A 27,553-nucleotide genomic window follows, 5' to 3' on the forward strand; every position below is an offset into this window, starting at 1 on the left:
TGAGCATCTTTCAAGTGCTTATCGGCCATGCTATGTCTTTTTCGGTGAAGTGTGTTCAGACTTTTTGCTTATTTTTTAAACTGGGTTGTTCTCTTACTGTTGAGTTTTGAAGTTTATTTATGTATTCTGGATACAAGTCCTTTGTTGGATATGTGATTTGTTAATATTTGCTCGTCGTTTATAATTCTTTTAACAACGTCTTTTGCAGAAAAAAGTTTCAATTTTGATGAAGTCCAATTCATCATTTTTTTTTTCTTTAATGGGTCAGTTTTTTATTCCTAAGAACTCTTAGCCAAACTCAAGGTCACAATCTTTTTCTCCTCTGATTTTTAGATATAAAATTTACACTTCTGATTTTACATATAGATCTATGACCCATTTGAGGTTAATTTTTCTATAAAATACTCTGAGGCATAGGCTGGTTATTTATTTTTTTTTTTTGCATACAAATGTCTAGTTGTTTCATTTGTTGAAAAGACTATCCTTTATCCACTGAATTGTCTTCCTACCTTTGTCAAAAATCAATTGATCATGGATTGTACACTTTAAATGATTAAAACAGTAAATTTTATAGATGTGAATTTTATCTTAATAAAACAAACTATCTTAAAAAGTCAGCTGATCATACTTGTGATTATCTATTTCTGGACTCTCTTATTTTACTCCATAAATCTATTTTATTTAGGTCTAAACATTATCTTGATTACTTATTTTTAGATTAAGTTTTAGGGGCACCTGAGTGGCTCAGTGGGTTAAGACTCTGCCTTCGGCTCAGGTCATGATCTCAGGGTCCCGCATGGGGCTCTCTGCTCAGTAAGAAGGCTGCTTCCTCCTCTCTCTCTCCCAACCTGCCTCTCTGCCTACTTGTGATCTCTGTCTGTCAAATAAATAAATAGTCTTTAAAAAAATAGATTAAGTTTTAAAATTGAATAGTGTGAGTCCTCAAATTTTCTTTTCCAAAATTATTTTGGTTATTCTAGGTCTTTTGCCTTTTCACATTTTAGAATCAGTCTCCCTACATCTACAAAAAGTCCTATTATTGCATTAATTCTCAAAAATCAGGTAGGCCCTGCATGGTTGCCAGATAATAGACAGGACATCCAGTTAAGTTTAAACTTAAGATAAAAAAACCAAATGAATATTTAGCATTATAACATCCCAAATATTGCATGGAACTTAATTATACTAAAAAATATTCCTTGCTTATCTAAAATTCAAATTTAATTTGGCATCCTGAAATTTTTTTTTCCCCCCTAAATCTGGCAACTCTTTGGGGAGAATTAACACAACTACATGAGTGTTCTGATTTATGAAAACTATATTTCTCTTTATTTATTAGGGCTACTTTGATTTCTTTCATCAGTGTTTTTTAGTTTTTAGCATATAAATCTTGCACATGTTTTCTTAGATTTATACCTAACTATCACTTATTTTGGAACTATTATAGGTGATATTTTTAAAAAATTCACTTTTCTCTAATTCATTGCTGGTATACAGAAATGCTATTGATTTTTGTATGCTGATCTCGTATTCTACAACCTTGCTAAAGTCCATTATCAGTTTTAGAAGCTCTTTTACAAATCCTTTGGGCCTTCTTAGGTAAGCAATCATATCATTTGCAAATAGGGACATTTTTATTTTTTGCTTTGCAATACATACATATATACCTTTTATTTATTTTGTCCAGCCTTAATTGTACTAAGACTTAGAGTAGAATATTGAAGAGGGATCATGAAAGTGGATGTACTTGTCTTTTTCTTATTCTTAAGGAAGAGGTGGGTTTTTATAGATACACTTTATTAAGAATGTGCCTATTCCCAGGTTGCTGAGATTTTTTCTTTTGTCATAAATGAATGTTAGAATTTGTCAAATGCTTTTTTCTGCATCAATTAATATGATCACTTCTTTTTCTTTAGTCTGTTAATATGGTGAGCCACACTGATTTGATTTTTAATGATGAACTAGCCTTATCTTCCTGGTATAGATTCGTGATGTATTATGATTATTACATATTGCTGTATTTCATTTGTTAATATTTTATTGAGGATTCTTACAACTGCAATCATGAGGGATACCCTTGTGTAGTTTTCTTTCTCTTATCACCTAGTTTAAGCATTTAGTACTAAAGACTTCTCTCAGCATTGCTTTAAATGTAGTTCATAAACTTTAACATGGAGTATTTAAATTTTAATTTAGTTCAAAATATCTTCTAATGTCTTCTAATGTTTCAAAATATTTTCCAATTTCCCTTGAAATTGCCTCTTTGAGTATTTTCAAGATCAGATAATTTCTATTAATCTGTTTTCAAGACTGATGCTCTCTTCTGTCCTTCCCATTCTGCTACTGATCCCCTCAAGTGATTTCTAGATTTTGTTTATTAAAAATTTGTTTATTGTGTTTTTCAGTTCTAAAAACTCCATTTGGTTCTTGATTTCAATACTTCTTTTTCTCTGCTGAGATTTTTTTTTTTAAGATTTTATTTATTTACTTGACAGAGAGAGATCACAAGTAGACAGAGAGGCAGGCAGAGAGAGAGAGAGGGAAGCAGGCTCCCTACTGAGCAGAGAGCCCACTGCTGAGATTTTTTTTTTTAATGGTCTTTCCATTTGTTTTAAGGATATTCATACTTACTTACTGGAATATGAGTAAAATGGTCCCTTAAAGTCTGAAAATTCCATGTGCATCACTAGAGATTGGTGTCTATCAGTTGTCTTTTCCTTTGTTAGTTATGGAGCTATTTCTGATTCTTCATAAGTCAAGTAATTTTGAATTGGATCCAAAACATTTAAATTGAGATTTTGAATATTATAAGATTCTTTGTCTCAGTTAAATCCCATGGAGAATATATATATTTTGTTTACTTCTCTATTTTAATAGGCAATAAGCCTGTAAAGTTCAGGGTACAATTCCAATTTGTCTTCTATGGACTATGTTTCAATGTCTGTTCAGCTCTCAAAAGACTTTGCTATTCAGAACTGTCCCCTTTTGTGCACCTCAAGCCAGAAAGAGGTTTTCTTTGGGATATAGTTGGTATAGTTTGGGGATTTGGTCTTTGAATCCAGACCAGGAGATACAGAAAAGAAAAAAGAGAACTCATCACCAGGTCAGGTCATTAGTACATTTAGTTCTGGTTTCCTTCCTACATATGTCTGCTATCATTTACTTTTCAGAGCCTTCTGTCTAGTTTTTAAATTACTTGCTATATCTTTCCTGAACTGGAAGTACTGACTTTTATAGACACTTTTCTTCTACTACTTCTTCTTCTTCTTCTTCTTCTTCTTTTTTTTTTTTTTTTTTTGAGAGAGAGAGAGAGAGAGAGAGATGGTGCAAGTAGGCAGTGGGGTCAGGAACAGGAGAGGGAGAGAGAATCCCAAGCCCAAGCCTGGGGAGGAGCCTTTGCAGGGCTCAATCCCATGACCCCAAGATCAAGACCTGAGCCAAAATCAGGAGTCAGATGTTTAACCAACTGAGCCACCCAAGTGCCCCTGTAGATTTACTTTTTAATGAATTTTAAACATGTATTATTTCATTATGTGAAATACAAATAAATAATGAAATTTAAGAAGAGAAAAACTTTCACTTCCAACTAAAAATAACAAGCCAGATATCTATCCATCAAAGCAATCATGAAAAAGATAAAATATAAGAAGCAATGATTTTTTTTTTAAGATGCTTGATGTCAGGTAGTAATGAAGAATGATCCCTTTGAGATGGGAAACAAACAAAGCAAGTCCTATAATTGACTCAGCTTAATGCAGTGAGAGAGTTTCCAGGACATAGTTCAGTGAGGAAAAAATCCAGATATAGCCTGGTGGACTGCTGAGCTGGGGAGATACAGCTAACAGTCTAGGAGACCACAGTGGCTAAAAATTGCATGATGCTGTATTGGAGAGGTGAGATGTACTAGAGAAAAGATATACAGAAAGGGTTTCCTCAAGTTTTTACCCAAGTAACAAATAGTATATATATGTGGGTAAACTCCCTGCCTGGGAAAGAACCACCTGAGAGGATCTAGCACCTCCCCAGTGCTTGAAGTAGTGCCTCTTCCCACAGCCAGAATGGGAAACCTCATTATTCACAGGGCATTGAATACTAAGAAAGATCTTGCCTTATTAGTAGGGAAAACTCATCCTAGACTGAGCACTACTTCAGTTTTGCCTAATAATTTTAAAAGGATACTCAATGGGATCAAACTATTTACAACTAACTTAACTGTATCCTAGAATAAGACTTAAGAATATTTAAGGGTAAATAAAAATATCCATTGTGCAATGAGTTAAAATTCACAATGTCTAGCATCCAATCAAAAATCACCAGGTATACGGGATACTTGGCTGACTTTCTTGGTTGAGAGTGCAATTGATCTTGGGGTCATGGGTTCACATTGGGTATGGAGCCTACTTAAGAAAAATTACCAAATATGCAAAGAAGCTAAAAAAAAAAAATGTGTCCCATAATGAGGAGAAAAATAAACTGACACAATTGAAATGATGAAAAATTGGCACAGATGTTAGAATTAACAGACAAAAATATTAAAAGTAAGTATAAAAGAATTCCCTATGTCCAAATAGAAACAGATAGTATTAAAAAGACCCAAATCAAAGATCTAGTGATATAAACTGCAAAATCTGAGAAGAAAAACTGCATTTAAATTAATGGCAAATTAAACATCACAGAAGAAAAAACTGAGTGAATCTGAAGAATAGCAAAAAAAATTATCCAAATAAAACAGAGTGGAAAAAAATCTTTTTAATGAAAAGGTCATCACTGAGCTGTGGAACAACTTTAAACCGCCTAATATATATATATAATGTAACTGCAGTCCTAGAAGAGGAAAGAGTGTGAGTGGGAGAGACAGAATAAATATTTGAATCCAACTCTTTCATTTTTATAATTTTAAATGTAGGCAGTTCATTTAAAAAGTAAAAAAATCTGCAAGGCAGACATTTCTAGTAGGCTGCCAGTTGGAGGTCTTTGGCATAATAGCATGAGTAAGATAAAATATATCCCATGGTAGTACAATTGCATAATGAGGCAGTAGTTTTTCTCCAGTGCTCCACTGCCTGAACTTAACTCTTATTAGTGCTGCTCAGTGGGTAAGATGCCCAGAGGCTACTTGAGGTAGATTTGAAAGGTAAGAGTAATAACAAAACAGGAACAATCAAGACAGTTCCCTCACAAGGTATAACTTGTATCAAAAGCAAATATAAGCTCCCTGAGTACAGAGCTAGAGAAAGGGAGGTTCCTAGCTAACTCAAGGGCAGGGGTTGCTCTGTGAAAATTGCCATTTTGACATTTCCTCTGGAAGGAAAAGTTTTACCCTTTACCTGCAGGTCACAGGTTCAAATCAGGCTAAGTAAGATACAGCTAATCTTCCTATAGTCTACAGGCTTATTTATTATTACTTTTTTCTAAGCTGATTTAAAGGCAAATATCTTGGGTCTTTCTTCCTGTAACTTCTTGCCAACCTGTTGGCTCTGAAAAGAGCTTTGTTTCCCGGTGCTTTGAAAACTTGGTAATTTAAAAATACTGAGTGGACATGTTTGGCTGTTTGCCTTATGACAAGGTAGCTGTCTTTTGAAAGAACATTTTTTAAAAGATCCGGCTGATATTCACAAAAAAAGCCTACTCCTGTTGCCTCTGGCATTTCAGAGCTATCAGGATAGCACATGCAGAAATGCCAAATGCTTTTTTGCATCTTCCTTCCAGCCAAGTGCCCCCAACTAGGTATGATTCATGTGGTGGAGCACTGTGTATGGTAGGCGTCAGTGCTACAGCTGGTGGGAAAGGGGGTAGCATACAGGAATGGTAGCTGCCTTCCACCAACCTTCCACCAACTCCTACTTCCTTCTTGAGACTGTTTTGTTTTGCTTTTGATGGAAGGTTATGTGTTTCTCAGAGGCTGGGTCCTCCCTGACCTCCCTAGCCCTAGGAGTGACTTCCTGATCAGTCTATAAGGCACTAAGCCAACCGTGAAAATATAAAGCATCCCTCACCTGTGATTAGTTTAGGACTGAACACATAATACAAAGCTATAAAGTGAGAAGTAGAAGTAGGGGAGCTTTCTGGGAAGAAAATGACGAAAAGAAAGAAACGGTTCCTTGATAGTACCTCAAATACCACTATTAGTGATTATTTTTCCTTCTAAATTAAGAATTGCTCTTTTCTTTTAGGTTAAAATATTTATAATACAAATATGCCTGAAAGGAGTTATACTTGGGCTCATGTTGTCATGAATCAGTTGGTCTATAAAGATTTGGGTGGTTTAAGGAGGCTTCATGGTGGACCCTCAAAAGGTAGGATCACTAAGCTCCTAATTTCTGGAATCTAATCCTTGGAGCTGTGACTGTGACCTAGAAAAGGGGTCATTGCCGATATAATTAAGTTAAAGATCTTGAGATGAGGAGATCATCCTAGATTATCTAGGTGGGCTCTAAATTCAATGACAAATATCCTTTAAAAGTAAAGCAGAGGGAGACTGACATGGAGAAGAAGGTGATGTGAAGACAGAGGCAGATATTGGAATGATGAGGACATAAGCCAAGGAAGCCAAGAATGAGGACAACCACCAAAAGCTGGAAGAGGAAAGGAAGGATAATTCCCTAGAGTCTCTAGAGGTAGTAAAGCCTTATTGACGTCTTGATTTCAGACTTCTGGCCTCCAGAACTGTGAAAGAAGAAAATTTCTGGTGCTTTAAACCTCCTAGTTTATGGTACAGCCACTGGAAACTAAGATAAATGGTATGGGCTTGCTGAATGATTAAATGAAAAAAAGACTAAGAAAAGGAAGTCTTCAGGTCATAAGGAAGAGTTCATTGACTCTACAAAGGTCAGCTTTTCTTCAGAGTCCCAGCTTTAACTCTGAGAAAGCCAGTTAGCCTGTGCCTTGCTCCATACTCAAAGATACACTCATAACCTTTAGTCACACATTTTATCTCAACCCTGACTCCTCACTTTGACCATGTCTTTCAGATGTATGCCTTCAACCCAGGAAACCAGATGAAACAGTATGGTAGACTGTTCAATACAAATTTTTCTCATTCCTGGGGTACAACTCAGAGGGCCTGGTCTCCCCAAGAGCCTTCAAGTTTCTGTAAAAAGAAGGACACTTTGGGTAGATTCACTCCCCCAGGTGACTCTGACCAAGTAACTGACATAGTTGAAGATTCTGGCAAAGAGCTAGGAATAAAAGTTTGGGGAAAAGGAACCAATGTTTGTTGTGCAAGTACTGTGAGCCTGGTCCTGTGTTAGGTATTTACATACATGATCTTACTCAATTTTCACAAGAACTATATGTGGTAAGTACTGGCAGTATTCATGTTTCATATATGGGTAAACTGAGTCTTAAAGGGGACATACTGTGCCCATGATCACATAGCTTGTGAATGATAGAAACAAGACTCACTGTAGTCTATTTGGCTCCCAAACCCATGTTTTCTACACAAGAAACTGTTGTCTCCCTGTGGAAGTAAGAAAATGCTCAAGATTGAGACAAACGATGAATAAAAGAAGCATTGGATTCATGTTTCTCCATCCCTCTATCACCACAGGCAGCAGAACATCTTCAGTATCTCTGGAAAGGAGCAATCAACTCTTTGATGAAATGTGACTAGGCTAATTAAGGGGAAAATGCCACTCTGCATATGAAATGACACAGAGCTTTTATGTGGTTCACTGGAGACCTGAGCTTCTCAGTTTCCCTGGAATCATGGATCTCTTGGAGATGAAAAGATAAGACTGGTTGCCTACCTCCTTGGCCTTTGGGGCTTGTTTTAGTCCAGGTCTGGTGACTAGAACTGGTGTGAGCCAAAAGTCTGTTTGAAAAAGGAGGCAGTGCTGTTGATTTTTCCTATTCTACTTCCCCAGTGCTCCCAGTCCACCCTCCCTCAGTCTGCAGAACACAGTCTCCTGGAAGAGGTATACTCACTGTTTGAACTGTGCCATTAGCTTTCAGGGTGATGCAACCAGGAACAGAGCCAGAGACCCCTTGCCCTCCAATCCTTATGAATTTCCCAGGGAGCACCAGCAAAGCTTTTAAGAGAAAAAGGTTAAGCTTACCATGGGAATACAGTTTTTAAACCAATTTAAACTCCTGGTTATTATCACTGATTTCTCTCTTGCACGCCACAGTTGGGGGAAATCATGCTTCCTTTTCATTACTTCCTATTATCCTTAGAAGATATTTGTCCTTTTCCAAGAAAGGAAACTGTCCAACTGTCCTATTTTCAAATCAAGCAACCCCACACTTGTTCCTTCCATGAATAAGTTTAATACAGAAGAGGCAGGTGGAAGACTATCTCTGGAAAATGGGGTGTATGCATTAAGACAAGTCTTTCTTTCACTGGCTTGTTTGCTTTAATTTGCTTTGAAGTTTACCAAAAACTCCTCTGGTCGCCACCCAGCAGGATCTATTTACCTGTAGTTCAGCTTTGCTTGTGACATTTCTCTTAGAATATGGACTGGATCCAGGTTCTAAGTCCTTGCCTGACCAGCTAATCAGCTGTGTGATTTGGAGTGAATCACTAAACGACTCTGAACCTCAGTGTCCTCACCCACATAAAAGAGGAGAGTCATCGCTGCCACCTACTCACAGCATTGATATCAAACAAGAGAGAGAAGTTATGTGAAACCACAATGAAAACACTAGAAGTTGATAGTGCAGATGCACATAATACCATTGTGAAAATCTTTGCCCAACCAGGATGTTAGCTGTCACCACTGCTCAGCATTCAGCACTGGTCAGAGATCCTGAACTCCACAGCTTGTAGTTTGATACAGAGAGAACAAATGTTTATATCAGTTGACAAGAACAGCTCAGCTGTGGTCTGCTCTAAGTTGCAACTGAGTATCCTAAAATAGGATACTATATCATGAGGGTGGCTGGTAGGAGAAGTAACTTTGGATTTCCCTAAGAGGATATCCTTTGTTCCCACCTAGGACATACACATTTCTAACAGTGCCATCAGAGCCTCACCTGGGACTCTTCTGGTAACTTCCTTTAAAGGGCCCCCTTCTCATGTGGGTCAATTATGGCTTTTACCAAATGTTTAATAAGAATCCAAACATATCTTTTCTTTTTTCTTTCTTCTCTCTTTCTCTCTTCCTTCCTTCCTCCCTCCCTTTCTTTCTTTCTTTCTTTCTTTCTTTCTTTCTTTCTTTCTTTCTTTCTTTCTTTCTTTCATTTTTTTCCCTGTTGGAGTTACATAGAGAAGGTCTGCCTACACAGACTGGAAAATAATCGATTGCTTTGTATCTTTTTCAGATATTTTGTGGTTAGCAAGTAGAAATGTAACTGATTTCTGTATGTTAGTTTTATATACTGCAACCTTACTGAATTTGTTGATTAGTTCCAACAGTTTTTTGGTAAAGCTTAGGAGTTTCTACATATAAAATCACAATATCTGAAAACAGAGTTTTACTTCTTCCTTTCCAATTTGGCTCTTTTATTTCTTTTTCTCGCCTAGCTGTTCTGGCTAGAATTTTCGGTACTATGCTAAAATGGAGTGATGGTAGTAGACACACACCCCTGTCTTGTTCCTCACCTTAGAAGAAAGGCTTTCAAACTTTTACCATTGAGTGTAATGTTAGCTGTGCAATTGTCATATATGGCCTTTATTATATTGGGGCACATTGCTTTTATACCCTATAGAGAGTTTTTCATCAAAAAAGGAGGCCAAACTTCATCAAATGTTTATCCTGCATCTATTGAGATGATCACATGATTTTTATCCTTCATTCTATCACTGGTGTGTATCACATTCATTGATTTGCATATTTTGAACCATGCTTGCCTCCCAGGGATGAATCCCATTTGATCATTTATGATCCCTTTAATTACCTACTGAACTTGGTTTGCTAATACTTTGTTGTGAATTCTTGCAGTTATATTCATCAGGGATATTGGCCTGTAGTTTTCTTTTCCTGTAGTATTCTTAGCTGGCTTTGGTATCAGGGTAATTCTGGCCATGTAAAATGAGTTTGGAAACATTCTCTCCTCTTCTGTTGTTTGGAGGACTTCGCAAAGGATTGGTATTAATTCTTTAAATGTTTGGTAGAATTCATTAGGGGAACCATCTGGTTCCGGGCTTTTCTTTGTTGAGAGGTTTTTTGACTACTCATTCAGTTTCCTTACTCATTATTGGTCTAATCTGATTTTCTATTTCTTTGTGATTCAGTCTTGGTAGGTTGTTTGTTTCCACAAATTTATTCTTTTCATCTAGGTTGTCCAATTTGTTAACTTACAATTATTTAGAGTAGTCTCTCTGATCCTATTTCTATGGTATCAGTTATGTCTTTTCTTTCATTTCTAATTTTATTTGAACCTTCTCTTTTAGTTTAGCTAAAGGTTTATCAATGTTTATCATTTAAAAAAACCCAGCTCTTAGTTTTGTTGATTTCCTTAAAACAGCTATTTTGAATTCATTTATCTGATAAAATACAGATCTTCATGTTGTTGAGGTCAGTTACTAGATTATTGTGACCCTCTGGTGGTATCACGTTTCCTTGATTTTTCATGTTTCTTGAAGCTTTCCATTGCTGTCTTTGTTTTTGAAGTAGCAATCACCTCCTCCAATCTTTACTAACTATGGCATCCAAACTCATTTTTAAATTTTGCTTCAAAGGTACCCTGGAACCTCTCCGCTGGAAAGCTGGACTTCCACAAGGCTATCTCATCCATGAGTGATTGTCTGAGACATGTTTTCCAGGGCTCCCAGACTATGGTCAAGAAGGGTTGGAGTTGGTTCACAGTGCACAGCTGGGACTGAAGTTTCTATGTCCATTACCTGACACAAGTGTGGGCGGTATTCCTCCCAGACTCCTTAGTGTTTGGTGTGAGACTGCACAGTTCCCAAAAAGTCACTTTTGTCCAAGGATGGATGCTGAATTGTTGTTGAGGGATGGGACATGACAAGGGATGTTTTATTTAGCCATAACGCGGATGTCATCCAACTGGAAGATATTTGCACTCAGAAGCCAGGTCCTCCTCAGACTTTCCTACTCCAGACAAAAGCAAAGCACCTCAAGTGCAGTCTACATGTGACAGGGTGTCACACCCCAGTGACCTCCTGATTGTCCTTCTTGTGTCACATTTAGGTTTGTTCAGTGTCCTTTAAAGAATGTGTCTTAGTCATCTATTGCCATGAAGCAAAGTATCCTAAAACTCAGTTGCTTAAAGTTATAAGTATATGTAATTTTACATCATTTCAGAGTGTACAATTCAGTGATTTTTCACACATTCACAAAATTGTGCAACTATCACTACTGCATTATGTAATTCTAGAATATTTTCATCATTCCAGAAAGAAAGAGGCAGAAATCCAGGAATGGCTTAGGTGGGTGATTCTGGCTCTGGGTCTCCCATTAAGTCCCCAAATGAATCAATCATTTGAATGCTTGACTGGACAGGGAGAATCTACTCCTAAGAAGGCTCATTCACATAACTTATAAGCTCTTTCTGTTTTCTGGCAGGAGGACTCAGTTCTTAAAGTCTAGAGCTCCTCACCATGTGGATCTCTCCATAGGGCTGCTTGGGTGTTGTCAAAACATAGCAGCTTGCTTCACTCAGATATAGTGATCCAAGAAAGAGCACAGAGGGAAGCTATAATATGTCTTATGTCCTAATATCAGAATTAATATCAGAGCCAATTCACAATCTGTTTTCTTTTTACCATATAAAACTATGAAGTCTGGTCTCTGACACTGATTTTTTTTTTTTAAAGATTTTATTTATTTATTTGACAGAGATCACAAGTAGCAGAGAGGCAGGCAGAGAGAGAGAGAGGGAAGCAGGCTCCCCGCTGAGCAGAGAGCCCGATGCCGGGCTCGATCCCAGGACCCTGAGATCATGACCTGAGCCGAAGGCAGCGGCTTAACCCACTGAGCCACCCAGGTGCCCCTGACACTGAATTTCTATAAGTGCCTTTCAAATTAATTTTTTAAAAGAATTTATTTGATAGATAGATAGAGAGAACGTGTAAGGGGGGGGGAGGAGAGGGAGAAGGAGATTCCCTGTTGAACGAAAAGCCCAGTGCAGGGCTTGATCCTAGGACCCTGAGATCAGGACCCAAACCTAAGTCAGACCTTAACCAACTGAATCATCCAGATGCCACCTATTTTTTTTTTAATAAGATACAATTCACATGATGTAAGATTCATCATTTTAAAGTGTGCAATTCAGTAATATTTAGTTTATTCACAAGATTATATAACTGTCACCACTACCTAATTTCAGAACATTTTCATCACTGCCAAAAGAAATTCTATACCCATTAGCAGTCATTCCCCCTTGCCCCCACTCCAATACACTGCCAACCAACAACCTACTTTCTCTCTGTATTAATTTGCCTATAGTGGACATTCCATGTAAGTGGAACCATACAATATGTGGCCTGTGTGTCTGTCTTCTTTCATCTAGGATTATGTTTTCTAGGTTCAGCCATATTGTAGTATATATCAGTACTTCATTCCTTTTAAAAGCTAAATAATATTCCATCGTTTGAATACACTACATCTTATCCTTTCACCAACTGATGGTTAGTTGGGTCATTTTCACTTCCCGGCGATTACAAAACAGTGCTATGAACATTCATGTGTAAGTTTTTATATGAACACATCTTTCATTTCTCATGGGTACATATCTAGGGTGGAAATGCTAGGTCCTATAGCAACTCTGTATTTAATTTTTGAGGAACCTCCAAGGGTTAGAGGAGTTCAAGGACAATATTACTAAGTTTCCTTTTACTGATTTCAGGGATTGGTTTTTTTTTCCCCAAGTAGTATGAGATGATTTTGTAGCGTTTCTCCTAATTTTATGATTTTACTTGATTTATTAATCAACACATGGTATAGAAATGCCAATCTGATTGGAACCAGGTAGAAATATAATCCACAATTCTTCATCACTTCCACAGATTTCATGAGACATCAGACATTTTGCTTACATCAACAAACTCTAGATCTTCCAAATTCTCCACATTATAGTTAAAATATATACAGTTATATATAATATAGTTACCACCAGGTTATAGTTAAAATATAATTCACTGGAAGAAACTTAGCAGTTAATAAATGTAATCTCCTTATTTTAGAGAAAGAAAAATAAGATGAAATGACATGCCCAAGGTCACTACGTAGTGTCAGAGACAGGATTTGAATTCAATTTCAATTCCAATTTTCACCCAATTACGATTGTTATTCCTTTTTCTTTTTTTTTTTTAAATAAGAGAATCCTTTTAAAGTGTAGTTGATACACAATGCATACTTGTTGCTCTTTATAGGTCACTTGGAGCAGAGGTGAAACAGTCGTGATTGTTGACAAGATGCAGTCAATTTAGTTTGCTGGCAAAGCAAGCGTCTCTTTAGTTCTTTCCCCCACACCATAGCCACAACCTGGCTGTGGCATAAGATTTTCAGTGAACCTATTCTGGGGCTTTTTAATTACCTCTTTTTTATTTTTTTAATTTAAAAAATAGTATGACATTTTTATTTTTAAATGCTAATAAACCATCTTTTTAATAATGGATTTTAGAACTTTTAATGAATGAAAAACTTTACCAGTCTGTATTTCCTATAATCTACATTTTCCACTTGTGCAAAAACCTTTAGTCACCTCTTCTTTCTATCATATTTCATAGTGACTCCCATGTATGATTTTGTAACATCTGTGTGTTTTAGTGTTGTAGTTTGTATTTGTGCACACTCAGAGACTCGAACTCCTATAAACTGACTAGATATCATCTTAGTATTTTTCTTTTTTACTGAAAACTTGAGTCTTTCTTCATGGTATCTGTTCTACACTTTCCAATTTGAAGATCTTTATCCTTGGGGATGAAAGGAACAAAATTAGGGTTATTGGTGTTTGTTTGTTTCCAGTCCTCTGCTGCTTTTTCATGATCTTTTCTAGAGTGTCTTATTCCTTCCTTTTTTACCTTCTGACTTAGGACATACTGGCTAAACACCACTTTCTATAGTGTTCCCACATAAAAGAGGAGAAAGAAATGCCTTAGATACAAAATAAACTCCAAGAGGTATTGTTAAGTGAAGTAAGCATGGTACAGAATCAAAAACACAGGCTGCTATCTTTTGTGTTAAATTAAAAAAATAAAACATCATATATTTTTGTTTATAAAATGCACAGATTTTCACATTTTTGATGTCTCTGAAATTAGAATTCATTGTATAACTGACAATAAGACATGGTTTAATTGGCAGGGCTTTAAAAAATTATTTTGTAGTATTATAATAAGATACTATATAGTATATATAATAAAAAGCATATATAGTACATATAAACAGAATAATTGCATCATGTATGCAACGATGGCATCCTAGATTTGATAAAATATATCATTTCATTAGATTGCATATATAAATAATTTCCTCTGGGAGGATGTGCAAGAATCTGGTAATATAGGTTGCTCATAGGGATGGGTACTAAGTGGCTGTGGAACAGAGGTGATAATTTCTACATATTCTTTTTTGTATATTTTGGATTTTGAATCATATAATTATGCTAACAAATAAAATGTTCAAATAAATTCAGATTTAAAAAATGCAACTGGACACGAGTCCTCTTGACACCACTACTTTGCTCAGATTTGTACATGACTTTGTTTTTGTTCCTATTAATGGCCAATGAACACTGTGAAGAAAGGGCTATGCCACTGTACATGCCACTCTTCACCCTCAGTCCAGTATCGTGCTTGGCCAGCCATTAACTCCAGCTAACATCAACCCTTTCTCCCAGGATTTTTGTCACCTGTAAATCATCAACCAGGTATTTGTTGGTTAAAATTAAGTTCAATATAGCTGTTCCCCTCATTGTTTCTTTGATATTTCTCCTGATAAATCTATCCATGAGGCAAGATGTAAGTATATCAGATGCTCTGTTTCTGTTAGACTTTGACCTCCAGCAGAACCATCTAGCAGCATCTAGATGAATGAGGAGAGAAATATCTTCAGAAAGAGAAGAAAACAGTTTAATTGGCACCAGTGCACTTGGCAACAACTGGGTTACCATGATAGCTCATATGCAGTGTTTGCTAAATAAACCAGGAAGCAACTGCAATGAATGACTCTAAGATGTTGGCAGTTATGCATGCTATTAAAACAACATTGCTGATTCATTCCTGTTGTTGATGATATTTAGAAATGCAAAGATCCACTTCTCAGACCACTGTGAATGTTTTATACACACAAAACATAGTATTAAATCTCAAGTAGGCAAACTCAATCCTGGCAATCCTGGGTGGCAAAGAATAACAGATAATCAGACCAGCGGTGAGATATCAAGCCTATTTTGAAAAGAACTCAAGAAGTCTAACATAGAAGCACAGTTTTTAGGGTCAGAGCTTTCAAACTTGACGGAGAAGGGATCAAAGCCAGTGCTGGTTGGATGTGGATACGAGCAGGATCCAAGGTGATTACTATCAATTCCTATTGGCATTTGTGTTTTCTTGTTACAGGAAGGCTAGTGCACGGTGAAGCAAGCTTAAAGGTCCAGTAGTGAAATGAACAATTTTCAGTGGTTTGTGTTTTAGGGTACAGATATAACACTTCCTAGAATTAGGACAGACCTAATTTTATATAATTATTTTTTAATGAGATTATTTACTGTTCAACCAACATAAAACATTTCCATGTAATGAAAACTTTTAAGATCTTACTTAGTAAATTCCAAATACATGATATAGTATTGTTAACTAAACTCATTATGCTGTGCATTATATCCCTAGAACTTACTTATCTTCTAATTGGAAGTTTTACTATATTATGAAATGGTATGCAGACATTATTTTTTTTCCAGACATTATTTTCAGTATATCTTTGAACATGTACTCTTGCTTATCCAGACTCTGTCTCTCTGGACTCCAGTTCATCCGGTATATTTACCAGATTATTTAAAATATTTACAGCACTAAAATAATATCTTGGGGATAATTTGTTATGCATCAGTGGATAACTAAAACATATGGGTTTAGTTGAAGTAGATAACTATTTTATATAACTTTATTTTTTAGCTTTTGAGATTTGTAATACATATATTTAATTGTGTTCTGTAATTTTGGATTAATTAAACTTTCTAAGCTTCAGTTTCATCTTAAAATGGGGATAAATATATCACCTGTTTGCCTCAAAGGGTTACTTTTAAAACAAACAAAAAAATTATATGAAGTATTTAGCAGAGTATCTTAGAAATATCAAGCAATCTGTAAGTAAAAGCTATTTTCAATTAATAACCTATACCACAGTAGTGGTACAGTGTGGCTAGTAAGAATAGTGAATACCTAGTTTACCTTTTCGAAGGGCACGTTTAAAGTAAAACACTACATTTAGAAACCGTACTGCTACAGCTCAATCCTCGAACTTTCTTAAATCAAGTGCCCAATAAGAATCAGGCCAATCTTTCTGTAATACATTGAACAATCAGAATCACCTGGTGTTGTCATACACATGTAAATACCACCTTTAACTAATTAAATTGGGATCTTGGAGGCTAGGGACCAGAAATCAGCATTTAAAAGGAGCTCTGCTGCTGATTCTTGCATGCATTGAAATTTGGGACACCCTAGCTAATAATTCCTAGAAACAGGCCTGAAAGTTACAGGAATTATTGACCTGGTTCTCCTGACAAAAACTCATGGTACAGAGTTATCAAAGGCCCATATAATATTCAATACCTACTTCCACTAAGAAGTTTCTTGGTAAGCTATTTAGATGTTTTTATATTCAGAACATGGTCCAGTCTAAACAAAATACCCAGTTATGCTGTATGAACTGTGGCTTAGCTAACTTTCCACATTGTTTGCAAAAGCTTGTGGGTACCAGCTTCTCAATTTTAAAGCATTCTTTTAGGGTGATCATACTTCACTGTGAAATTAGGTCACTTTTCTACAAAGAATGTTTTCTGTCTGCAGTGATGTTGGTTTCAGAAAAAGGCATGTATGTAAAAATGTTGATGGTTTTGATATCATCTATTAGCTAGCTTCTTGAAGAACACTTGGCAATGGCAGTTTTCTTTGTGGTCAGAGAAGAAATCATTTTTCTGTGTGCCATTATGCTGGCAACTGCCTGTGATAACTTACAACTCTTAAAACCAAGTGTCATACTTGATAAAGGACTAGTATGCACAGTATATAAAGAACTCTTATGATACACAAATCAAAAAATCCAATTAAAATTGTCAAAATATTAATAACAGACACTTCAAAATGACACTTCAAATAACAGACACTTCAAAAAAAATATATGGGTGGCAAATATACACATTAGTAATAAACATCATTAGTCATTAAATTAAAACTCTAATGAGATACTCCTACCCACCTATTAAAGGGTAGATGGAAAGAAACAAAATTGACAATATCAAGTTCCAGCAAGAATGTGGAGCAACTGTAATTCTCATGTATTACTGGTGGGAATGCAGAATGGTACAGCTACTTTGGAAGACAATTTATTAGTCTCATAAAACTAAACACTTACTTACTGTATGACCCAACAATCCTGTTCCTAGGTTATTTATCTACCTAAGATAAATGGAAATATACGCTTACACAAAAAATCTGTACATGAATGTTCAGAGCAGCATTATTAATGATAGCCAAGAGGTGGAAAAAACTAGTTCCATCATCTATTGAATGGATAAACAAACTGCAGTATATTCACAATGGACTGCTAACTGGCAATAAAAAGAAAAAAAAATCTACTGATGCATGCAATTACATTGACGAATCTCAAATACATTATCTTAAGTGAAAGAAACCAGACTCAAATGGCTACTTACTGTATGATTCCATTTATATGACAATCTGGGAAAGGGAAAATTATTGAGACAGAAAACAGATGAGTGGTTGCATCAGGGAGGAGACTGACTACAAAGGAGCATTTTTTTTTCTTTAGGTGATGGAAATGTTTTATACCTTGACTGAGGTGGTGGTTACATGACTATGTGTTTGTCAGAATAAAATAGCTGAGTTTTACTCTATGTAAATTACATTAAAAAACAGTATTAAAAAAAAGGCAAACTTGGACATAAACTGATCTGACACATAATGCTTTTCTGAATTTGAATTCCAGTTAGTGTGTGAAGCTTCCAGTATTAGAACTCTGTAGGCGTTCTGGATGAGTGTTTCTAGCAAGTACTTTGCAGGATAGTTCCAGCTTATTAAGCTGTAAGATAGACCAAAGGTGTTAGAAACAAAACCTAGTTCTGATGTTTAATCTCCAGACATGGCTCTCTATGTAAGGAACAAAATAAATTTGGACTCATTATGCTGCCTTTTATCCCTTTCCTGCAACCCAACCAGCCAAGCCATCATTAGGATCCCAATGAACCCTGTGCAGCTTCTATGCTTAGATCTCAGGTTGTTTAATGGATATTTTGGGCCTTTGAGAGGGTCCCTGGATACTACTTAAGAATGAGAAACTCATCATGAGAGTATTGTGCAACATATTTGCTCATGAATGAACTGATTGAGGCTTTTAGCCAGTGAATTTGCTAGGCAGGTGATGAATGGAACAGTGGACCATGCAATAAAGTATTTCATCTATTATTCAGGTATTTTTTTGTCTTAATCTTGCCTGTTTTTAAATAAAGATTTTATTTACTTATTTATGGGTATGAGAAAGAGAGCAATACATGCACAAGCAGGGGAAAGAGCACACCAGGGAGGAGGAGGCTCCCTGTTGAGCATAGAGACTGAGTCAAAACTCGATTCCAGCACCGCGGGATCATGACCTGAGCTGAAGGCAGATGCTTAACCAACTGAGCCACCCAGGTGTCCCTTAACCTTGTTTGTTTATTTGTTTTAAGATTTTATTTATTTATTTATTTGAGAGAGAGAGAAGAGAGAGAAGGAGAGAGCATGCAAGGGGGAAGGTCAGAGGGGGAAGCAGATTCCCTGCTGAGTAGGGAGCCTGATGTGGGACTTGATCCCTGGGCTCTGGGACCATGACCTGAACCAAAGGCCATTGCTTACCCAACTGGGCCATCCAGACGCCCTTAAACTTGCTTTTAATTGTATTCATTACAAAATATCTTGAGAATTTGTTTTAAAAAAAAAGTAGGTGGGATAAAACATTGGAAATTTCCGTTTTCAGCTAAAGCAGAACTTATATTCTAATTCAACATGTTGTTCCCACAGTTATACTTCATGTAAGAGAAGTTAAATGTATCTAATCCCTTTGAATGATGCCTGAATATCTATTTCCTAGAAAAATCTATGATTAATTTTCTCAGGCTTAACTGATAGCTCCTCAAGATCCATTCAATTTTTATCAAAATTCAGGATTTTAATCCCTTGAATCTTTTATCTTTTATACAAAGGACTGACATACTTACTCTGGGCTAGAACAATGTCCACTAGTCGAGCACTTTGGAATTATGTTGCTGCTCCCAGTTAGGCTGAAAAAGTAATAGGAAAGGCCAAGTTTGGGAACTCAACCAATCTCTCATCTTTTGCAGGAAATCTCTAATTTCCTGGCTGAATTATTGAGAGAAGTTCCTTGAAGCCAATGTGTCTCAGTGTTAGGAATGAGAGCCTCTAAGAGCGAGAAAGTGGACAGGAAAGGTTAATATGGAAATTCACGAAACAGGCCTTAGTTTCAGTCTGCGCATTCTCTAATCTGGAATAGACTCCTCTATATTTGTTAGGTGATTGACTCTCAGGGACAAAATGTTGGAGCTTCCAAAAGTACACTTGAGTTTTTAAATGGTAATCCACTGAGGCAGGAGCTTTAGATTGCCTTCATAGTATGAGGAAGGATATTTTTTTTTCCTATTCCAAGCACATTCTTTGGGCCACAAGTTAGTCTACAGTTTTATTAAGTACCTACTATTTGTCAAGATTATTAGACACTGTGTGGGAGGAAGGAGAAGTTGGAGAAAGGGAGACTAAAATGACTAAGACTTAGTCCCAAGACTCAGATCCAAATACCTTACAATTTAGTGGGTGCAAAATATAGTGCATCTATATTTAGAATTTTTGTTCCCATGGAACTTTGATTAGTTGAAGTCAAGGGTGGTGAAGGGCCTTATTATGTCTATTTAGAGGTTTAACAGTTCCTGAGAATCTCATAGATTCAGTCTTGCACCAGCCAACACAGTGGGAAGTAAAGATCTTTGCTTTGAGTTGGTGCTATAGGATGTCTTTAAGAGAACTGGGTATAGAGGCACCTGGGTGGCTCAGTTGGTTAAGCATATTCCTTCAGCTCAGGTCATGATCCCAAAGTCCTGGATGGAGTCAAGCAGGCTCCCTGCTGAGCACTCCCCCTCCCATTCCCCCTACTTGTGTTCTCTCTCTCTCTGTCTATCTGTGTCAAAGAAATAAAATCTTAAAAAAAAAAAAAAAAAGAATGATAGACTCTTGGTTTCAGCTCAGGTCATGATCAAGTGGTCCTGGGATTGAGCCCCACATTGGGTTCCAAGTTCAGCAGGGAGTCAGCTTGAGAATTCTTTCTTCCCCTTTCCCTCTGCCCCTCCCGTCTTTCTCTCTCCCTCTCAAATAAATAAATCAATCGAAAAAAAAGAAAAAAAAAGAGTACTAGGTTTAAATCCAGATCTAAAGTTTAATACCTGATGTGACTTTGGATGGTCCTCTTATTTATGAAAAGAGGATAACAACAACATCTCATTGAGCTAATATGTGAGTTAAATACATATACATGTAAAAACATTAACACTGACACAAATTAGATGATCCATGAATAGAAGTCATTATCATTATTACTATTACAGTGTCCCTGGAAAGATAGAACCCATAGGGAAAGGACTTGAAAACACAGGTAATAACAAGAAAGTGATAACATACAATGAATACCAGATGAACAGTTGTATGTTTTGCAGCAATAAAATACCTGCAAGCAAATCCAAAACATGTTTCATTACTCCCAAACACTATTGCACAAATCTCAGGTGAGAGTCCAGATTGTTCCAGACTAAAGCCATGAATTTTTTGAAATTCAGCACTTAATATCCAAAAGTAAACAAAAGATTGGGCACGGTCCTAGAGAGAAAAGGCAGTTTTCGTGGTGGCGCCTGGTTTATACTTAGCGATTATAAATTTCCTTTGACAGCTTTTAGTGGGAGTGAGTGTCTTGCAAAATTCCAACAAAGAAATGTTTTCTGGACAGTCTTAAATTTGTCTTTGGAGTAGGTCACCACTTGCATTAATTTTAGAGGACTCCGCCCCAGCTTTTATTTTTCCCAGATGTCTGATGTCTAAAACCTTATAGATTATTTACTTTTGCTTAGTAATCTTTTTTCTTCCCCAGTTGAAAGGCAAATATCCCTGGTGGAAGAGTCAGGAGCCAACACTATAGTGCTTAACTCCTATGCCTGCCCTCACTTTATACTGTGGCTACTTTGATATACAACCTAACCGTGATTCTAGACTGTTTTGTATGGCTCTCCGCCTCTTGTGATTATATGTAGTCTCCAATCTTGTTTGTAAATTCCAGAGCAGAAATTATGTCAAAAGATTTCATAATATACTGATTTACCTTAACTTTATCATCCCCTACCTGAAACCTGTATAGCACAATTCAACATCAAAAGTAGGTGAATGGTAAAGAGTAAATTCTTATTATTATTATGACCTGGTTTCCTTTCCATAATCCTGAACTGTAATGAGTTCTCTAGTATTTTCATAACTAGAAATTATGGAGCAGACTGTGATTACAGCAGGCAGCTCCAAATCTTCTGGAACCATTTCAAAAGGCAACATAAGACTACAAATTAGGAAGGGAAAGGGAAAAAAAAAAAAACCACCAGAATCTCTGAACAATCTCAGAAACTGATCCTTACTCACCAAGAAGCTTAGATAAAGCTGAACAGACTTGTTCAAAAAGAGTCTTGTTCTCTTCCTGTTTCAAATATCAAGTAAAATTTAGCCTCACTTTGGGTGACTCTGTAGCAAAGCCCACTCATAAGACATTTCAATATCTTGCTTGGTCTTTCAGTACTCAAAAACACATGGAAATGAGTCATTGGCATGGAAAGCTGCTCTACAGAATACTCTAAAACAATCAGTTTGTTGGGGCGTCTGGGTGGCTCAGTTAAGTGTCTGCCTTCAGCTTGAGTCAAGATCCCAGGGTCTTGGAATCAGGCTTACCACTCAGCAGGAAGCCTGCTTTTCCCTCTCCCACTCCCCCTGCTTGTGTCCCCTCTTTTGCTGTCTCCATCAGCTAAATAAATACAAATCTTAAAAAAAAAAAAAAAAAAAATTCAGTTTGCTTTTACTTCAAATATTAAAAAAAATTTTAAGTAAACTTTATGCCTAATATGGGGCTCACAGTTACAACCCCAACATCAAGAGTCACATGCTCTACTGACTAGACCAACCAGGCTTCCCAAATCCACAGGATTTTCATCTACTAAATTTGAATCTAGACTACCAACAAATTTCCCTAATTTTTCAGTCTAATTTTTTTGTCTGTTTTTGTGAGTTTAGGGTTTGGCAAAAACTCTAACTCCGAGTTTAGGGTTTGGCAAAAAACACATCACCAAAAAACAAGTCATTTTTCATTTCTACTAAATACCTATTTTTGAGAAAATACATTCAAGGAAAAGGGAAAGAAGAATTGCTAGGGAGGCCTTTATAGCTTTTAACTTTAGTGGAAAAAAAAGTGGGGCTTAGGGAGTGCAAGTGGGGAGTCCTCAAAATAAAAAGCAGGAGCTACTTTTGTGTTTTGTGGGAAAGGAAACAGAAATGTTGGATTAGGAGCAAGGCTCACCTAGGACACTGGGTTATCAGGACTCAAACCACAGCACTTTCCAAAAATCTGAAAATGAAATAGGGTAGGGTTTTCTCATTCTTGCCCAAGGTAAGGTATGTGGGATCTGCGTTTACCTTGATTAAATTAATTCTGTGAGTATTTACTGCTAACATGTAAGGGGGTACCTTATCAGGTATGGGGTAAGATAGAAGGGAGGGGGTGAAAACAAGTTCAAAGACAAAAGGGATTGGCCCAAGTGTACTAGTAAGTTTCGAAGAGAACCAAGTTTTCAAATCGAGCTGTCTGAGAGGCCTTAGTAAGACAACGAAGACACTAGGGTTAAACTCTTCCATTGAGGAAGCATATACTTCAGGGACTGTATGAGGGCTTCTCAGAAGACGCAAGATTCGGGTATTTTCATAGACTGGAGAAAAACCCTTACCTCGTGGCTTAGGAAATCATGAGACGCTCTTTAAAATACGCTTAAAACACCCGGAGGTAAGTTCATTAACGAAAACCAAAATTGACTTTAGAAGGAATAAAATTTGATTTTTTTCTCATCTTCCTACTGCAAATTACAAATAATGTAACGAGAAGAAACATTAGTGACCGAATTTAAAAAAGACGCGGGACGCGAAGAGAGTAAAGTGGGTTTAGACAAAGAACAAGGAGGCGGGTCCGAATTCGTAGCACCGCCGGCCCCACTTCCACCCGGATCCGGGGAGAGAGAGTTCGCCCCGGGCTCCTGGAGCCAGGCCCCACCTCAGCGCTCCCACGGGAATCTTCGCTCTAGCCCCGCCTCCGTCCGGCTCGGCTCCATCCCGCTTCGGTAGCCCGGCGCCTCTGCGGCGAGTAAGGGAGAAAGCGAGGCGGGACTTCCGGTGTTTGAAAAACTTCCGGCGGGAACCGGAAGATGCGGTCACACACACAGAATCCCGGGCCTTCTGACTCGCCGGGCGGGAAGGTGAGCTGAGCGTCCGCCTTGGCGGAGTTCCTGAGTGCTCGCGTGAGCCGGGAGATCGGGCTCCGGTCTTTCTGGGGCCATTTAAAAAATTCGGAGCGCTCATTTGGGAAATAACATCCCTTTTTAAAGTGAGAAGTTTCATTACATTTAACGGTCTGCGGTCTCTATCTTCCAACCTACACCCGGAAAACTCCTCCTAGCTGCCGTGTGTCACCTGGCACATCTTCTCAGTCAAATTTCAGCTCTTAGCGCGTAGGGGCCGACCTGGGAAAACCCAGGCAAACCTAGATTGTTGCTGTGTCTCAAGTCATCAGAGATGGGGGAGGAAGCATCCTTTTCACTAGCACATCATGGCCTTGTCCGCATCAGCGGCATCCTCAGCAGTGTGTCTGGCATATAGGAGGCGCTGAATAACTTCAGGAAAGGAATGAATGAACGGGAACTCTCTAGGCAACTTTCCTCGAGCCTCCCACGCGCCAGAATGTTGTTAATATAATGTTTGTGGAATGGGAAGCAAGCCTAGTCTTGCTGTTTGGGGCTTTGGGTTCTAGATACATAACTAGAACATAGGTTTCCCCTTTGAGTAAACCATTGCACCTCGCTGAATCTCAGGCTTCTAATTCATTAAAAAAACAAAAAAAACACCTATCTGATTTCTGAGGCTCTTTCCAAGTGGATTTATTTTTATTATGGATTATGGATTTTAATTTTTATTATGGATTATTATGGATGGATGTTTGCTGACATTCCACCACTCCTTTTCATACTCAGGGAAGCTTATTTAGGTGCCTCTTAAAAGTTGTTCCCTCTGCTCTTAAGATTTCTAATTGTGGTTTTCCCAATTTTAATGTAATATTTATGTGTCTGCAGGTTTCTTCAACCCCCCTTCGCTTGATTTTTAGTTGCCCTAGTTTAGTGCCTCCTCCCTTAGTAATATCACAGCAACTGATTTTGCATATACTCATGTGTCCGCAGAGAAAAGACAACTCTGAATATGAAAAATCTCAAGTCACTAAGAATTGGAATGTTTTGTACCATCACCCTTTCAAAAGAAAAAAAGAGTGCCTGTGTGCTATTGCCTAAACTCTTAGGCAGTATAATAGTTTTTTGGGGAAAATGTATACTCCTCTATACTCCATGTTGTATATATTCTTTTCTTTTTTTAAAAAATATTTTATTTATTTATTTGGCAGGCAGAGAGGCAAGCAGAGAGAAAGGGGGGATCAGGCTCCCCAGCAAAGAGCCCGATGCGGGGCTCGATCCCAGGACCCGGAGATCATGACCCGAGCCGAAGGCAGAGGCTTTAACCCACTGAGCCACCCAGGTGCCCCATGTTGTATATATTCTTACATTCATTTAGTAAATAGTTATAGAGCAGCTGTTAAGTGCTAAGCTCTGTGTTATGCAGAAGTGATTAAAGCAAATGTGGTTTCTTCATGATATTTACTGCCATGAAGTAAACATGGGGGATGCAGGCAATAAACAAGGATAATTACAGATTGTGCTTTATATAGTATTGTATGAAGGAAGTACATAGGGTCCTATAATAATATTATATCTGGGAGACCCATTTTAGGTCTGAAATATTGAGCTCTAAGAGATGAGAAAGAGCCAGCCTATTGATGAACAGGCAGAGTGAACCTGAGATGGCAAAGAATCATGCTTATTACAGTGACTGAAACAAAGTCGTGACTGCGGCCGAAAAGCTGCAGCACATGGTAAATGTGGTTAGAAAGATAGACAGGGGATAGTCCTGTAGGGTATTTTAAAGGCCATGGTAAAAAATATGATTTGATTCTAAGTGAAGAATGGAGTGTGAAGTCATTGAATGGTTTTTAAGCATTTTCTAAATGATCTTTTGGTTGATACGTGGAGAATGGTTAGTGAGGCTATTAGATATTGGGAACTAAAGACACACTGGAGATCATAGAAATTGAACCTGTATTTTGGTGGAAAAATTTATGTTATTTACTAGTAGACTAGTTGTGGGAGGTGAAAGAGAAAAAGATTTCAAGGTTTTGGTTTGCAAATGAAACTTTAGAGGATGATAGATGTATTCGGTATCTCGGTTATGGAGATGTGTATACATATGCCAGAACTTACCAACTTTGTACATTTTAAGCATGTACAATTTATTGTACATCAGTTATAGTTAAATGAAGTTGTTAAAAATTTTCTAAGGTTCTGGCTTAGCCATCCATTTAGGTGGATGATGGTGCCATTTACAGAGATGGGAAAGATGAATAGGAATGGGTTTTAAAACAAGAAATAGTTACCAAGATTTCATTGTGGATATGTTAAATTTTAGGTAATTTTGAGGCATTTGCATAGTTTCATAGGCAGTATGGACAGTTTATTATGTAAATCTGTATCTTAGGCAAGATTTGGGGTGGAGGTATTAGGATTGTTATTAAGTAGGTGATAACAGATATTTAAAACCATGGAAATGGATGGAATTTTGTTAATCTAACAAATCCTATGATATAAAGAAAGGGAACAGGGGAGGAGTAGAGATGAAGAAACCACTCCCAAGAACATTGGTTTTTAAACTGGAATATACCTGGCATAGGCAGTTTTTAAGAAATAATTTCTAGTCCTTAGTTTCTGTATATACTCTTTCTAAAACTGATTTGTCTGAAATTGACTTATGTGCTCATGCACATTCTCTTCTCCCACCTCCTTTTTTTTTTTTTTTTTTTTTTGCAAAAACACACACATACACGTGTATGAGGGGAGGGTAGAGGCAGCCGGGAGAGGGAGAGAGAGCATCTTAAGCGCAGAACCCACTACAAGGCTGGATCTCACAACCCTGAGATCATGATCTGAGCCAAAATCAGAGTCTGAAGCTGAATTGACTGGGCCACCCAGGCACTCCCCCCACCACCTCCCTTTTCAAACTCATATTTATCTACTTGTCAAAAGGCAAGTTGACATGTTACTCATCTTTCAATGGTAGCAATGCTTCCAGGGTGCCTAATTAAGGGGCATTTGGAAGTATTTGTTTCAGGGAAGTCTTTAGTGGTTAATCAAAAATTTTGAGACTGCCAAGGTTTTGTCTACTCCTATTTTAAACCCATTTCTATTAAGGATGAAGTATGGAGTGAGAATTGGTGCATGGTGGTCTGTAAGGGAATGTTTTGAATTCAGGTATATTGTAGAATGGGGTGATAGGAGTAGAAGATTTGGTTGGGTTGTTTGTTAGGAAGCTTAGTATGTACAGATTTTTATTTTGGGGCTGGTCAGATTGTCCAGGGAAGAGCCTTTGCATTCTTCCTGGAGGGTAAGGATTTGACTAGGAGCTTAGTGGGAGAAGAGGACTGGGGGGTGGGGGGCGGGGAAGGGTCCTCTCTTTTTAGCATTCAGTCTGTATGGTTCCCATGCCCACAACTGTACTTGCTGTCCTCTAGTCTAGAAACTTTGTTTTATCCTCTCCAGCCAATAAACCTCCAGATGTTTTCCTGGGGCACTTGCTTAATAGCATGAAGTAGAGTAGGGCCTGTAAAGATACTTCTTTGCCTCAGGTGGCTTACATCAGCCCTTAATCCCTTCATCCATAGTTCCAAGGTATTAGGTACTGCTTTTTGTGATTATTTTTTGAGGAAATACGTTTGCTTCTGAAAAGCTCCCACTGCTGACTTGGAATTTTAATTTTCATGAAGTGAAATCTGTCTTTTTGGCTTCTGAAATTTTGAGTTATGCCCAGGAAAACTTATTCCCCCACCTCTACTCCAAATTATGAGAACGATCATCTTTATTTTTGGTAGTACTTTTATAGTTTTATTTTGTACATTTTAAGTCATTAGTTGGTGTGGAATATATTTTTGTTCAAGGTGTAGCTGTAGTACTTAAATACTTGTTTTCCTCCAGAGGGATAGCT

At 37.4% G+C, this 27,553-nt stretch overlaps 2 protein-coding genes across 6 annotated transcripts in view; one reads left to right on the plus strand and one right to left on the minus strand.

Annotated features, from left to right (window-relative positions):
• Positions 1 to 27,553, minus strand: part of PRKCE (protein kinase C epsilon) — a 536,368-nt gene that overhangs the window by 502,655 nt on the left and 6,160 nt on the right. Inside the window, exons 1-2 of one of the 3 annotated variants that reach the window (XM_059134570.1) lie at positions 23,475 to 23,592; positions 7,927 to 8,030 (exon numbers count right to left, since the gene is read on the minus strand). The exons of 1 other annotated variant lie outside the window; for it this stretch is intronic. In XM_059134570.1, the coding sequence (XP_058990553.1) occupies positions 7,927 to 7,943 (17 nt within the window). In that variant the 5' untranslated portion in view covers positions 7,944 to 8,030; positions 23,475 to 23,592. Of the gene's footprint in view, positions 1 to 7,748; positions 7,814 to 7,926; positions 8,031 to 23,474; positions 23,593 to 27,553 lie in introns of those variants that run through there. One more of the 3 variants, XM_059134572.1, reaches the window with a different exon arrangement.
• The window catches only part of SRBD1 (S1 RNA binding domain 1), a 197,806-nt gene continuing 193,848 nt past the window's right edge, over positions 23,596 to 27,553 (plus strand). For 2 of the 3 annotated variants that reach the window (XM_059134564.1, XM_059134566.1), the window contains exon 1: positions 23,597 to 23,676. In XM_059134564.1, coding sequence (XP_058990547.1) covers positions 23,626 to 23,676 — 51 coding nt within the window. In that variant the 5' untranslated portion in view covers positions 23,597 to 23,625. Of the gene's footprint in view, positions 23,677 to 27,553 lie in introns of all 3 variants that reach the window. The other variant, XM_059134567.1, reaches the window with a different exon arrangement.

The sequence above is a fragment of the Mustela lutreola genome, chromosome 9 (assembly GCF_030435805.1).
Source record: "Mustela lutreola isolate mMusLut2 chromosome 9, mMusLut2.pri, whole genome shotgun sequence".
Taxonomy (NCBI): Eukaryota; Metazoa; Chordata; class Mammalia; order Carnivora; family Mustelidae; genus Mustela; species Mustela lutreola.